A 14,660-nucleotide genomic window follows, 5' to 3' on the forward strand; every position below is an offset into this window, starting at 1 on the left:
ATCAGGAGACTACAGAAGCTCACCTCTGTGATCTTCCTGCCAAAGATGCAAAGCTCTGCATCTAATCAGGAGGGAATATCAGATAATCCCAAAATGAGGGACATTCTACAAAACAAATGAACTGTAATCTTCACAAGCATCTTGGTCCCAAAAGAAAGACAGACCAAAGAACTATCTTAGGCTGAGAAAGATAGGACGACAGACAGCAGGCGACTCTGGCTGGGTTTTGTGCTTCCTATGAACAATATAACTAGGATAGACTGGCAAGGCTTGAATGAGGTCTGATGACTGTAGGCATCAGTGTTCACCTCCTCATTTTGATGATGTTGTGCGTAAGCCAGAAAATGTCTCCGTGGTAGCAAAGGCACATTAAAATAATTAGGGACATCAAATTGGCTCTCAGACGGTTCAGGGACACCATTTTTTGTACTATACTTGCAACTTTTCTGTAAGCTGAAAATAGCTGCAAAGTTTTAAAGGGGCACCTGGGTGGCTCAGTCAGTTGAGCATCTGCCTTTGGCTCAGATCATGATCTCAGGGTCCTGGGATCGAGTCCTGCATCGGGCTCTCTACTCAGCGGGGAGCCTGCCTCTCCCTCTCCCTCTGCCTGCTGCTCCCTGTGCTCTCTGTCAAATAAATAAACAAGATCTTTAAAAGAATTTCTTTTTTAAGTTAAGTCTTCCTCCACAACTAGAGAGTATGTTAAGTGAAATAAATCAGAGGAAGACAAATACCATATGATTTCACTCACAAGTGGAATTTCAGAAACAAAATAAACAACCAAAGGAAAAAGAAAAGAGAGAGAAAGAGAGAGAGAGAGAGAGACAACCCAAGAAAGAGAGTCTTAATTATACAGAGAACTTGTGGTTAGCAGAGGGGGGGTGAGTGGGGGGATGGATGACATAGGGGATGGGAATTAAGGGGGGCACTTTTATGAGCACTGGGTGATTTATGGAAGTGCTGACTCACATATTATACCCCTGAAACTAACATAACATTGTATGCTTAACTATACTGAAATTAAAATTTTATAAAGACTATAAGAGAATACTTTTAAAAATTAGATCTTCTTCCCTTAAAAGAGACTTTAAAACTTGATTCGGTAAGGCCTGAGGCACTGCAGGGTAGCAAGGGAAATAAGCCCAGTCCTTGGGTCTACACCAGGACCAGCCAACAGGACCTTCTGCTCCCCATCTTCTCTGTGCAACGTGTCATAACCACTAGCCACATAGCAAACAAGCATGTGAGACACAGCCAGTACATCCAAGGAAGTGGAGTTTTCATTTTACCTCATTTAAATTTAAATAGCCAGGGTTGGTGGCTACCACATTGGATAGTGAAGATTTATATAGATGTGAGTCCAATTCTAGCTCTGCCACTTACCAGCTTGACCAGTGGCTTAAATCTTTGTTTCTTTGTCTGAAAAATGGCAAAAATGGTGGTACATAGCACATAACAAGCCCATCTGTATCCCCCAGTGCTGGGGAACACAGGGCTGGAAATGTCTCCCCAGCCACAACCTGTCTCCCCTTTAACTGACCTCCAGCGAAGGGCCACAGGCAACCCTTCCCTGTACCATGGGACAGCTTCCATTATCTGGGGCAAGTCTTCTCTTCCACAGCTGGGCATGCCAGCCTCCTCCACAATTTCCCACACCCAGAGCACACCCCAGCGGAGAGCAGAAGCAACAAGGTTCCCACACAGCTGTGGGAGCCGAAAAGCTCGTCCTTGCTCAGTCATGGGGGATGCCAGCCAGCATCCTGACGACCCTGGGTTCCTTGCTGATGGTGATGGTGCTGCTCAAAGTCCCCCACCCTGTGTGGAGCCAACTGACACCTCCTTCCTGCTTTTCCTGCAAAGGTGAGGCACCTCTTACCGCAGAGCGTTGTGGGAGTCCGAGAACCCATCAGCCTCCGTGTCCTTCACGATCGTCCAGTCAAAGACCAGCCCAGCCAGGGTGCTGAAAGTGTTCCCTGCAGGAAAAGATGGGGGTAGTGGGGGGAGCAGAAAGGCTCAGAGTTAACTCCCTGGAGCCAGGGGGAGGGGAAAATGCACTCAGGACCACCCCTCTGCAAAGCAGGTGTTATGCCCCCATTTCAGGAAAAGGAAACTGAGGCCTCAAGGGTCAGGGGATGAAGGGCGACAGCTCATCTCTCCCCTGGATCCTGGGACTCCCAGGGTCCCAGCGTGGAGGAGATGGCAAGCCACCCAAGCCAGACTTAGCTCTGCAGTTGGCTTGCAGTTCGGGATGTCAGGACATGTGAGCCCAAATGGGCCCAGTAATGATTTTGAAGACGGGACTCAGAGTGGGTCCTAACACTCTAGTGTGCGTACAAGGTCTGGTTGGGCATCAGTCAACACCCCGCAGTGGGGTGGGAGATGGCAACCAGTGGCTCTGAGGCCCCATCTCCTAGGAGCTGTAGCTTTGCTTTTACCTAGGCAATGCTGCTTTTACATTGTTGAGTTAAGTCCCATCATCTCGAATAAAGAAATGCACCAAATAAATTCAACTCCCAAGTTCTCTTGGAAAGTCTACAGAGCTGGATTCCTGAGCCAATGTCCCTCTGGAGACCAGTGGTTGGCTCAGCCTTGCTAGGAGGGATCATGGTCTTGGATTTGCCATACTCCCCGCCATGCCCTATTGCCCCCCTGCCCCCCCACAACTGCCCTCATCTGCATTCCCTGCCTGCCTGGCAACCCAGATAAGAGCATCTGGGATCTGGAAAAGCTCCTTCTACGGTGCAAAGGGTAAGGCACTTAGTGCCAGATGGGCCCCAGGTCCTGCCCCACCCCACCTGTGGGATCTCAGAAGCCAAAAAAACATTGCTTAGCAAAAGCTCCAGAAAACTGGGCTGCTGCCTTTGCTATTACTTTTAGGCCAGCCCAGAGTTATGCTGTGACCCAGCAATTCCACCCCTGCAGAAGCACAAGAGAAATGAAATCCATGTCCACAAAAAGACCTGTACATAAATATTCACAGCAGCATTATTCACAACAGCCAAAAGGTAGAAGCAACCTAAATGTCCATCAACAAATGACTGGATAAACAAATGTGCTCTCTCCACACAGTGGGATGTCATTCAGCCATACAAAGGAAGGAAATACTCAGCACAACGTGAATGAACCTTGGAAACATTATGCCAAGTGAAAGAAGTCAGACTCAAAAGACCGTACCATTGTATGATTCTACTTATAGAAAATGTCCACAATAGACAAATCTATATACACCAAAAGTAGTGGTTGCCAGGGGCCGGAGAGAGGAAAGAATGGAAGGCACTGCTCAAGGGTACTTTCTTTTCTGTACTGACGCAAATGTTCTAAAATCAGCTAGTGTGATGGCTGTACCACTTCGTGAATATATTAAAAACCACCAAACTGTACACTTTAAATGGATGAATGTCATGGCATACAATTCTTTTTTTTTTTTTTTTTCAAGTAACTTAAGACAGGAAATAAAACAGAGTAGTCAAGAGTATGTGGTCAAGGGCGCCTGGGTGGCTCAGTGAGTTAAGCCGCTGCCTTCGGCTCAGGTCATGATCTCAGGGTCCTGGGATCGAGTCCCGCATCGGGCTCTCTGCTCAGCAGGGAGCCTGCTTCCCTTCCTCTCTCTCTGCCTGCCTCTCCGTCTACTTGTGATTTCTCTCTGTCAAATAAATAAATAAAATCTAAAAAAAAAAAAGAGTATGTGGTCAATAAAGTTTTATTAGAACACAGCCACTATGCAACATTTAGGGCTGCTTTAGAGCGACAGTGGGGGGCGCCGAGTAGTTATAGCAGAGACTGTGTGGCTAGTAAAGTCTAAAACATTTACTCTCTCTGGCCCTTCACTGGAAAGGTCTGCTGAGCCCAGGCCAAGAGAGTGGACTCAGGGACCAGGACCAGGCCGGAGCTCAGACTCTGGTTGTGTTACATACTAACTATATGTCTTCTCCCTGCGCACACGTGTGTGTGTTCACCCTCTGTGCCTAAATCTCATCATTGGCTGTGAAATGAAGTTAGAACATGCAAAGTGCTCAGAAGAGTGCCTGGCCCCAGCATGGCGTCAAGTGTGGTCATTTGATCCCAAGATCAATGACTCATCCCCGTGGGGAGCTCCTATCATCTCACTGCACAAACCCCTCCCCCAGCTCCCTCCCTTGAAGACCAAGTGCAAACCCCATGTGGGCAATGCAAGGTCCTTTACCTTTTGCATCCCCCGCCCCACCACCCTGCTGCGAGTTTCATCTTCTCCAGAAGAAAATGACCTTCCAAGGTGGGCAAACACCACACTCTTCATGGCTTGGTCAAACAGCATGTCCCTAAGAGACCATCCTAAATTCTATCCCCCACACCCAATTTCCAGCGTGCCCCAGGTCGCCTTACATCTGATTTGATGACAAGCAGCACCTACTGAAATGCATGTGGTCCCTCCTATAGCCTGAGCTACTGGGGCAGAAGGCAGCCCTTCCTTCCCAGCATCTGGCAGGATGGCCAGCAGGTGGAACTGCTCAGACGCCACCAGGCTCACTGAGACCCCCTCTGTGCTGCCCAGCACGAAGCTCTGTACATGCTTCTTACTGAATCCTTGCAAGCCCCAAGTAAGCACCACCATCTCAGTTTCACAGACCAGAGAACAGATCAGAGAAGTGAGGCAGCTTATCTGATAAATGAATGGACAGGAAGAAGGGGCCTGATTGATGCTCTAGAACCGTGACTTTGTCCTCTAGGCACATTTGGCAATGGCTGGAGATACTTCCGGTCATCAAAACTTGAGTTCTGGGGTGCATGGGTGGCTCAGTGGGTTAAGCGTCTGCCTTTGGCTCAGGTCATGATCCCAGGATTCTGGGATTGAGCCCCACATTGGGTTCCCTGCTCAGTGGGGAGCCTGCTTTTCCCTCTCCCTCTGCCTTCTGTTCTACCTACTTGTGCTCTCTCTCTCTGTCTCTCTAACAAACAAAATCTTTAAATAACAAACCTGGGGAATTCTACTTCTTGTGGGTGAAGGCCAGAGATGTTACTGAGCACCCTACAAAGCATGATACAACCCTTACCACAAATAACTCTCCACCCCTCAGTGCAGATACTACCCTAAGGTGGGCAGTTCTAATCTAGAGAATTTTATTTTTGAGCAGAGGGAGGTGGGGTGGCCAGGGAAGGTTTCAAAGGCAAGGTGAGCCAAGGACTGGGCTTACGTTTTGGGAGATCCCTCCTCTGAAAGACATCTGTTGCCTGAGTCACTTTCTCTAACGGGAATCTTAACCTACAAATTTCCCTTTGCTTAGCTTCCCAAGAGGTCAGTCCAAGTCTTCCCGAGACTTCCCAAGACAGTCCAAGAACAGATCTCCTCAGAACGCCAGAACAATCCAATGTTGGAGTCTGGTGAAGTAAAGTGAATACGGCACTCGGGCCAGCATAGGGAGGCGACCCAGGGCACACACACACATGCCCAGGTGCACCCTGCAATCTAGACCAGGAAGCCAACCCCAGCCCTCAAAGCTGGGCAAGAAGGACACTCCCACCATTTTCAATGCATCCAGGGAGCATCTCCCAGCTTCCTACTGCTGCCAAGACACCGGAGGTCAGCTTCCTGAAGACATGCTTTACCCAGCACTGTCCTGGGCACAGAATCAGCCTCTAGGAACTGCCAAATGTCTCATCTCACAGGCCCTGCCACAGAGGCCAAGGAGTGTCAACCCCCTATCGGTCCGAGAGCCACTCGGTGGTCCTGACCTCATCAGCGTCTCCCCAGCACCAGCTCTGCCTTCGGCTGGAACCGCCCTCCCCAGGGGAACGGCAGGGCCAGACATGAGGGGACAGTGAGCAAACTGCCAGCGGCCTGTCCTCACCTTCGGAGTCCAGAGCTTGGACCTTCAGCTCCAGGGGGGAGTCCTCCAGGTACAGCTCGCGGGTCGTGGAGACGATCTGAATGCCGTGGATGAGGTCGACGATGGCATCACAGCGGAGGACCTGGCCCGTGGCTGGGGGATGGGAATGGAGGGGTTGGCACAAAAGGTGGCACCCTGACTGCCACTCCCACCTCCAGGGTCTCCTGGGTCAGAAGCTCTCTCACTTTGGCAAGGACGTCAGCACCCAACAGAACCACCAGCACGATGTGGAGCTGGGAGAACCACACTGACTCTCAGCATCTAAGCCGCTGACCAACACACGGGCCTTCCGGAAGTCAGCACAGACCCGTGCAGAGTAAGGGCTCGGAGGCATTATCATGGCCTCTCTTGTTCTTCAGCAACATGAGCACCAGCATTTAGAGCTGCACACGAGAAAACTCCTTGGAGAAAATTTGGTTTTGTTTGGGGTGTGACCACTAAGTTAAAAGCCCAGGGCTCTTTACGATGAGTTAGCACCAAAGAAGATAAAGCAGTTTGGAATGCTTCTCCCTGTGCTCCAATTAGGAACTGCACCTGGAGTTCGTCTGCTTACACTGGTTTTTATATGAGACCATCAACTGTACTACAGAATGAAAGGGTTGTGTGAGCGAGCACATAGCCTTTTTTACTAGCTCCTTAAGTGCAATATATAAATGGCGTTACGCGGGGAATTCTCCAGTGTAAAAATAACAGCAGGTGACACGAAAACATCCTGCCCACTCTCCAGGCACCGTAGAAACCACCTGTGTCCTATTCACAGTACCTCGTTAGAAAGCACCACATCAAAATCTTTCAACTCATATGTAAAACTGGGAACCTATGCTTGGTAGCAAATAGCTCCAAAGATCCCTAAGTTGTCCCCTGGACAAATATATTTATTTTTCTATATAACACCCCACAGGCACCAAAAACAGTCTAAATGTCCAACAGCAGGGGATCCTTATAGGACAAGCCCCTGTGAGGAATAGTGTTGAGCCATTAAAAATAACCCTATAAAAATGAAAACTTTGCATGTTAAATGGCAGAAAGCATGCCAGAAAATGCCATTAATTGTCTTCCAAGCAGTTTACAACCCTAACAGGTTAAACTAAACATGGGCAGGAAAAGAACTGCAACAACTCTTTTTCATTTTGACTCAAGACCCATTGAGAGTTATTTGGTTAACAAGTAATTATTTAGAAATGAAAGGCAGACTCCACAGAGGGAAAACAGGACACAGCGCTGATGGGAGGGGCCAGGGTGGGTCCTGCCTGGGCATCTTCAGACCCAACGAGAGAGAGGCGAGGCGGGCTGTGGGGCTGAGGTCTCAGTGGGGGGGCAGGTGCAGGGAAGGTGATGGGGGGTGCCACCTCCCGTCTCTTGTCCCTCCCACCCCAGGTATTCCCACAGGGCACTCAAAGCTCTTACTGATGTCCTCGGCGAAGATGATGCTGGTCAGGCGGGCAGGCTGGGACAGGCGGGCCTGCACCACGGCCTTCTGGGAGCACTGGGCTTCGTCGGCACCCAGTGGCTCTATACTGGCCACCTCCGGCCGGGTCGATGACCTGGGGCAAAAAGGTCAGAATTTACTCTCTGGAGCTACCCCAGGAGGCATAGCTGGGGCCTGAAGCAAAAATGCAGTTCCCCATCCCGGGCACCATCCCAGACTGAAACACAGAATCGATGTGGGCAGTGTCCAGGATCTTCCCACCCAGGGAGAAGGGCCCGGCAGAGGCCCCTCTCGTAGGAGCATGACCACCTGGTGCATGGGACCTCCACACGCACGTGCCCACCAAGCAAATGAACCAGGAGACCAACACGGGGGAAAAACCTCCACGTTCAGTAGATGGTCCCCTTATAAGACTAGTCTGTGGAACTAGGAAGAATTCCCTCTTGGTGGGAAAACTGCCTCTGGGGTCTGGTAAGGAGGAACCACCGTGTGTCATAGCAGGCACCAGCATTCACCACCACCAAATAAGTCCCATAAAACCTGGAGATCACGGACTATAAAGATAGCAAACAACCGTAAAGTCCAGTGTGCCCGGAGCTGACATTAAGGTGAAGCTGGGGAGAAAGACACATCACACACAAACAGACCATTAAAATCTATGAGCTGCCTTCCCATGGACAGACAGGGCTTGACAACAACAGGAGGAAGGGAGAGCATGACGGGAGGAGTGACCCAAGGTCAGTGCCATGGTTTCTCACCTTGGTTATGACACAGCCTGATGACAGTTTTGGGATCCAGGCAGGATGGGAATGAGTGGGTATGAGCAGAGCGGATACTTCCCAGAACTGAGTGTCATTATGGTACTCTGCCGACAGGGGGCGCGAGGGAGCTGCTGGGGGAGGTCTCTCAGAGCCTACCACAGGAAGATCGGATGTTTGGGGCAAGGCCCTGAGGTGGGAGCAGCCAGGAGCACCCAGAGAATAGGAGGGCTAGTGTGATCTGAGGCCTGGGACTCAGGTCAAGGAGATGGACAGAGGCCAAGGTCAAGGAGGTGGAGATGCTGGCCACAGCCTGTGTTCTTAACCACCACCCCAAGCTGCTAATGGCTTTCCTTGAGAATTTTTTTAAAGTTTGGAGTCTGATCCTCACAGGGAAATGTAAATCAAAACCACAACAGTTCACACCTCACACCTGTTAGAATGGCTATCATCAAAAAGATAAGAGTGTTGGCAAGGATGTGAGGAAAAGGGAACCCTCCTGCACAGTTGGTGGGCATGCAAATTGGTGCAGCCCCTGTGGAAAACAGTATGGAGTTTCCTCCCCAAAAAAAAAAAAAAAAAAATTTAAAAATAGAACCACCATATGATTCATCAATTCCACTTCTGGGAATATATCCAAAGTAAATGAAATCCCTAACTTGAAAAGATATCTGCACCCCCCATATTCACTGCTACATTATTCGCAACAGCCAAGACATGGAAGCAACCTAAGTGTCCATTGATGGTCAAATGAATAAAGAAAATGTGGAACACACACAGTGGAATATTACTGCGCCACAGAAGAGAAGATAATCCTGCTCTTTGTGACAACATGGATAGATCTTCAGGGTGTCAACGATCAGTGAAATAAGTCAGAGGGAGAAAGACAAAAACTGTGCGATCTCACTTGTATGAAGACTCTAATAGCAACCAAACTCACAGCAGCAGAGAACAGACTGGTGGCTGCTGCAGGTGGGAGATGGAGGAAATGGGCGAAGGGGATCAAAAGGTACAAAGTTCTGGTTATAAATTAAATAAGTCCTGGTGATGGAAGGTACAGCGTGGTTACTACAGCTCACAGTATTGTACTGCATATTTGAGTTGGTTAAGGGAATAGATCTTAAAAGTTGTCAACACAAGAAAAGAACCATAACTATGTGTGTTGATGGACCAGACTCATGGTGATCATTCTGCAACAGACACATGTATCACCTCATTGTGTTGTATACCTTACACTAATACTATGTTATATGTCATACATATGTTTTTTTTAAAGATTTTATTTATTTATTTCACAGACAGAGATCACAAGTAGGCAGAGAGGCAGGCAGAGGTGGGGGGGGAAGCAGGCCTCCTACTGAGCAGAGAGCCTGATACAGGGCTTGATCCCAGGACCCTGGGATTATGACCTGAGCCGAAGGCAGAGGCTGTAACCCACTGAGCCACCCAGGTGCCCCACGTCATACATGTTATACATCTATTACAACTCAATAAACCTGGGGCGGGGGGAGTCCTTAAAGGAGATGGCAGGGCTTGATTCCAAGGAGATGGCAGGAGCCGAGATTAGGGAGGCACCGGAGGCCACAAGCAAAGAGCTTAGATTTATTCTGAGAGCAATGACAAGCCACGGAAGGATCTGAAGCAGGTGCACAATTCAAGCCGTTGCATACTGTATGGAGCAGGGGACAAGGTGTTGCCCTCAGGGCGCTTACAGTGTACTCCAGGACCCAGGGAAGGGGTGTCCCCTGTGCAGAGTGTCCAGCACTCATTCCTAGGGGCTGTGCTCAGCACAGCGGCCTGAACACAGCATGAATTACCTGTCTTTGCTTCCTTCCCAGCCCCTCACTTAAACTCCTCAAAACACCATCGATCTGGAGTATTCAGAAAGAAACTTGTTTAAAACAAAACAAAAAACGCCTGCTGTAAAAAGCAATGGTGTGAAACAGAGCCCAAAAGACCTCTCCAAGTCTTCTGGCTTGTCACCGAGAGCCTCTCCCGGAGCCAGGTAGGCACAGTGGTCCCACCAGACGCACCTAAGGATGACAGTGTGGCACACACATCACAGACCCACACTGAGCAGCTGGGGGGTGCCCGGATCAACACCGCCATGAACATACTCAGAACACAGAGCTCACCCACTGTCATGGAAGGAACCCCCAGCCCCGGAGGAAATACACCGGGGTCTCCTCACAGTGGGATTTCTTCTGAGAAAAGAGCATGTGAGCAACTAAGGAAAGACAAAGTGGGGCAGGAATGCGTATGCAGATGAGAAGGTGAGAGGAGGTGATGAGAGGCCATGAGCCTCACGGCATGCGGGCAACGCACTCTGTTTAGCTGCCGGCAGCTCTGCGACTCTAACGTAGTTTTCTTTTTTCCTTTTAAGATTTTATTTATTTGAGGGGCACCTGATTGGCTCAGTGGATTAAAGCCTCTGCCTTACACTCAGGTCATGATCCCAAGATCCTGGGATTGAGCCCCACATCAGGCTCTCTGCTTGGCAGGGAGCCTGCTTCCTCCTCTCTCTCTGCTTGCCTCTCTGCCTGATTGTAATCTCTGTCTGTCAAATAAATAAATAAAATCTTAAAAAAAAAAAAAGATTTTATTTATTTGAGAGAGCATGAAAAAGAGTGAGCATGAGCTGGAGTGGACGAGGCAGATGGAGAAGCAGACTCCCCACGGAGCAGAGAGCCCAACATGGGACTCCATCCCAGGACCCCCAGGATCACGACCTGAACTGAAGGCAGAGCCACCCCGGAGTCCCTCTAAAGTAGTGTTCAAAGGCCATTAAAACACACACACACACACACACACATGGGCATGTATACACACACAGAACTGTGTGTGGAAACAAAAAAAAATTAGAGAACTCACACAGAACGGAAGAGACCAAGGAGGCAGGATAAAGAAACGTAATGTGGGATCCCGGACAGGGTCCAAGAGCACAAAAAGAACCTCCATGGGAAAACTGTGACCTCCGAAAAGTCTAGAGGTTGGTGACTATTCACCAGAGCTGGTTTCTTCATTTTGACCAAGGTTCGTGGTTGTGTGACACATGAACTTTAGGGGAAGCTGGCAAAAGGGTGTAAAAAGATCTCTGTACCACCTTTTTACCTTTCCTGTAAATCTAAAGTTATTCCACAATTTTAATTAAAAAAACAAACAAACAATGGAAGGATGGATAAACAGGCAAAGCAGAGAGGATTTTTATAGCAGGAAACCATTCTGTATATTATCATGGTAACACAGGTTGTTACACATTTGTCCAAACCCACGGAATGTATGACGTCAAGTAGGAGCCATGATGTAAGCTATGGACTTTGAGTGACAATGACGTGTGGATGTAGGTTCGCTGATTACAATAAATGTTAACAGTGGGGAATGTGGCAGGCGATTCTATATGGGAAATCTCTGTAATTTTGGCTTAATTTCTATGAAGCTGAAACTGCTCTAAAAAAAAAATAATAAGGTCTATTTCAAAAGACAATTCCTATTTTCCGCTTCTACATTTGAGAAACAGTGTGGTCTATTTCACGTTCAATGGCCCCTGGCAGCCAGACATGGGGACTCTTGGTCTGGGCTGAAAACCCTTCCCCACTCTCTGAATCTCAGTCTCAAGAATGAGACAGGGGCAGCCACCTCTCCTACTGCTGCTGCACAGCGCAAGTTAATCAGAGGCAGAGAAGAATGGAGCTAGGTCAGGTCAAGCTGGAGAGGCCGGAGAATCTCTCTCCCGCCTCCCCACCCCCCATCCCCAGCCCTTCCGCAGCCACCCCAGAGAGGCCCTGCTAGCCTCAGCACACCTCTTACTCCCAACTAGGTTACATCCAGATGCGGGCCTCAAGGCAGCCCTGTCCAAGAGTAATAAGGCAGAGCCCATCTATCGTTTTTTTTTTTTTTTTAAGATTTTTTTTTATTTATCTGACAGAGATCACAAGTAGGCAGAGAGGCAAGCAGAGAGAGAGGAGGAAGCAGGCTCCCTGCAGAGCAGAGAGCCCGATGTGGGGCTCGATCCCAGGACCCTGGGATCATGACCCGAGCCGAAGGCAGAGGCTTAAACCACTGAGCCACCCAGGTGCCCCCATCTATCGATTTTTAATGGCCTTGTCAACAAAAGTTTAACAGGTGAAATGAATATTGTTCAGCGCAGTTTGGGATTCGCACAAAATTGAGTGCTAAGTACGGAGACTTCCCATACTTTCTACCCACACCCCCAGCACACACACACATACACACACTGTCTTGCCCGTTGTCGACATGCCTCACAGGAGGGCACATGTGCAACAACGGGGGAGGCCACAGACACCTCACTATTGCCCAGAGCCTCCAGTTCACATGGGGGTTCATTCTCAAGGCTGTACAGTCTGCGAATGAGGACATGTAGCCACCATCCATAACCTGACCCTGAGCAGCGTCGCTGCCCTAGAAATCCTGGGCTCCACCAACTCATCCCCGTTTTTCAAGTTTCTATGAAAAAGCCATTTTAAAGTAACAGGCGGGGGTGGCTCAGTTGGCTAAGCATCTGCCTGTGGCTCCAGTTGTGATCCCGGGGCCCCGAGATCGAACCCCATGTCGGGCTCCAGGCTCTCTGCTAGGTGGGGAGTCTGCTTCTCCATCTCGCTCTGCCCCTCCTCTCTCACTTTTGCTCTCTGGCTCTCAAATAAGTAAATTCAAAAAATAAAAATAAAGTAACTGGTGAGTTAATTTTAACTAGACTTAGGATACAACCCAGCATATCCCAGATGTCATCATCCCAACACTTGGCCCAGCTGTCTTGCAGGCCCTCACCACCACTCGAGGAGAGTGGCAAAGGCAGGGGATGGCCAGCTCTGAGGGCCGGCCCGCAGGTGGGCAGCCAGGGAGGCAAACACGACTCTCAATTCACCGCTTGTCCTGGGAATATCCTTTGCTCCCTGCCAAGGACCAGCGTGGGATCTGGCGGCCACAGAGTGCTCTTAGTGCCTCCTGGGAAAGATCCCCCTCTTCACAGTTCGGGCTGATACTAGGGCGCTAAGTGCAGCCTTCAGATAAGACAGAACAGCTGCCTGGAAGGAAGGTGCCCACCCCATTCTGGGGCCTGTGTCCTAACCAGAAGACAGTGGGATCTCTTGCAGGGAAGGCAGCCACTAGTCCCCGCAGCACCTGCGGGCCTCGGCTACACTTGGGCAACGGGAGCCACACTCTGTCCTCATGGGGCAGCTGGGCGGGCCAGAGAGCACCTTGTGAGAAATGCGGAAATGCCAGAATGTCAGCAGGTATGGCAGACGGCCAGGATTTGAGCAGAGTGTGCCACATCCCCCCACCCCCACCCCAGCCTGCTGGTGTCACCCACGGATTCTCTGTGGGCTCCAGGAGGCCACAGCTGAAGCCAGAAGGCCTCATGACAGCCCCCTACAGGACAGCTTAGGACAGCCTTGGGTTGTGGTTTTGTTAACTAGCAGAAGGGCTCTTTTCAGTTACCTGATCTTTCTGGGACATCCTGAGGCCTGCCTGCTTCGGGGGTACTTTGAAGGGGCACAAAAGAGCCACAGAACCCGGCAATTTATGTGCCCAGGTCACAGTGAGGTTCAAGTGAAAGACAGATAAAAAAGCACATTGAAAAGTGTTTGTCGGGAATTTGTCGGGCAGGTCCCGTCAGGACTCAAAGTCCAACCAGAGACTGCGGGGGCTAGGGGTGAAAACCTGGGGCTGTAGCAGCAGACAAGGAACAAGGACAGAAGTTGTTGACGATGGCTAACTCTGATGGTACGAGTATTGGTATTCATTACATTATTCTTTGTTCTTTTTTGTACTATTTCAACTTCTAAATATAAACATTTCCCCAACAGCAGACATAACTTAGAGAACTATTGCTGTGCCTTCCTCATTGTACACGGAAGTAAACTGAGGCTCAGAAAGAAGAGGGGACTAGTTAAAGGCCATGCCGAGGGCCAGGACATACATGATCCAACGCCAAATTTGGGGGTCTTCTGCAGTTCGAGTCCCTCCCGGCCACACAGAAGTGGGGTCTCTGCATTCTGCAGCTCTCCAGGTGGGCTCAGAACACCTTACAGATTCGTGCTCCTGAAAAGTCAGGCTGGCCCCGGGACTGGGCACGGAAGAGCTGGCCACACATATGCAATTCTGGAATGTTTCTGCTTCCAGGATCTGGCAAGAGATGAATCACCTTTCCCAGAGAGGAAGGACGGGTAATTCTTGAGACATAGTTGTTAATCACATCAAGCCAGGCAGACTGAGAGAGGGAGTGCCAGAGGAGATAAGAGACAGGATGATGGACAGAAGCACCTCACATCTGGCTGGTGCTGAGACCTCCAGGGACCGTTTTTTGATTAGTATAAAAAGCATGGGACACTTGTCTGGCTGGCTCCGCTGGAGGAGTGTGTGACTCTTGATCTCGGGGTCGTGAGTTCAAGCCCCATGTTGGGGGGAGAGATTACTTAATAAAACTTTAAAAATATATATATATGGGGGCGCCTGGGTGGATCAGTTGGTTGAGCGTTTGCCTACAGCTTAGGTCATGATCCTGGGATCCTGGGATGGAGCCCTGCATCGGGCTCCCAGCTCAGCAGGGAGTCTGCTTCTCCCTCTCCCTCCCTCTGCTTATTCTCTCCG

At 49.7% G+C, this 14,660-nt stretch overlaps 1 protein-coding gene across 2 annotated transcripts in view; it reads right to left on the reverse strand.

Moving 5' to 3' along the window:
- Positions 1-14,660, reverse strand: part of NUP210 (nucleoporin 210) — a 103,894-nt gene that overhangs the window by 77,973 nt on the left and 11,261 nt on the right. For both annotated transcript variants that reach the window (XM_082688052.1, XM_082688053.1), the window contains exons 2-4: positions 7,272-7,408; positions 5,826-5,957; positions 1,877-1,973 (exon numbers count right to left, since the gene is read on the reverse strand). In XM_082688052.1, the coding sequence (XP_082544178.1) occupies positions 1,877-1,973; positions 5,826-5,957; positions 7,272-7,408 (366 nt within the window). The remainder of the gene's footprint in view (positions 1-1,876; positions 1,974-5,825; positions 5,958-7,271; positions 7,409-14,660) is intronic.

Source organism: Mustela nivalis (genome assembly GCF_964662115.1).
Source record: "Mustela nivalis genome assembly, chromosome: 1".
Lineage (NCBI taxonomy): Eukaryota > Metazoa > Chordata > Mammalia > Carnivora > Mustelidae > Mustela > Mustela nivalis.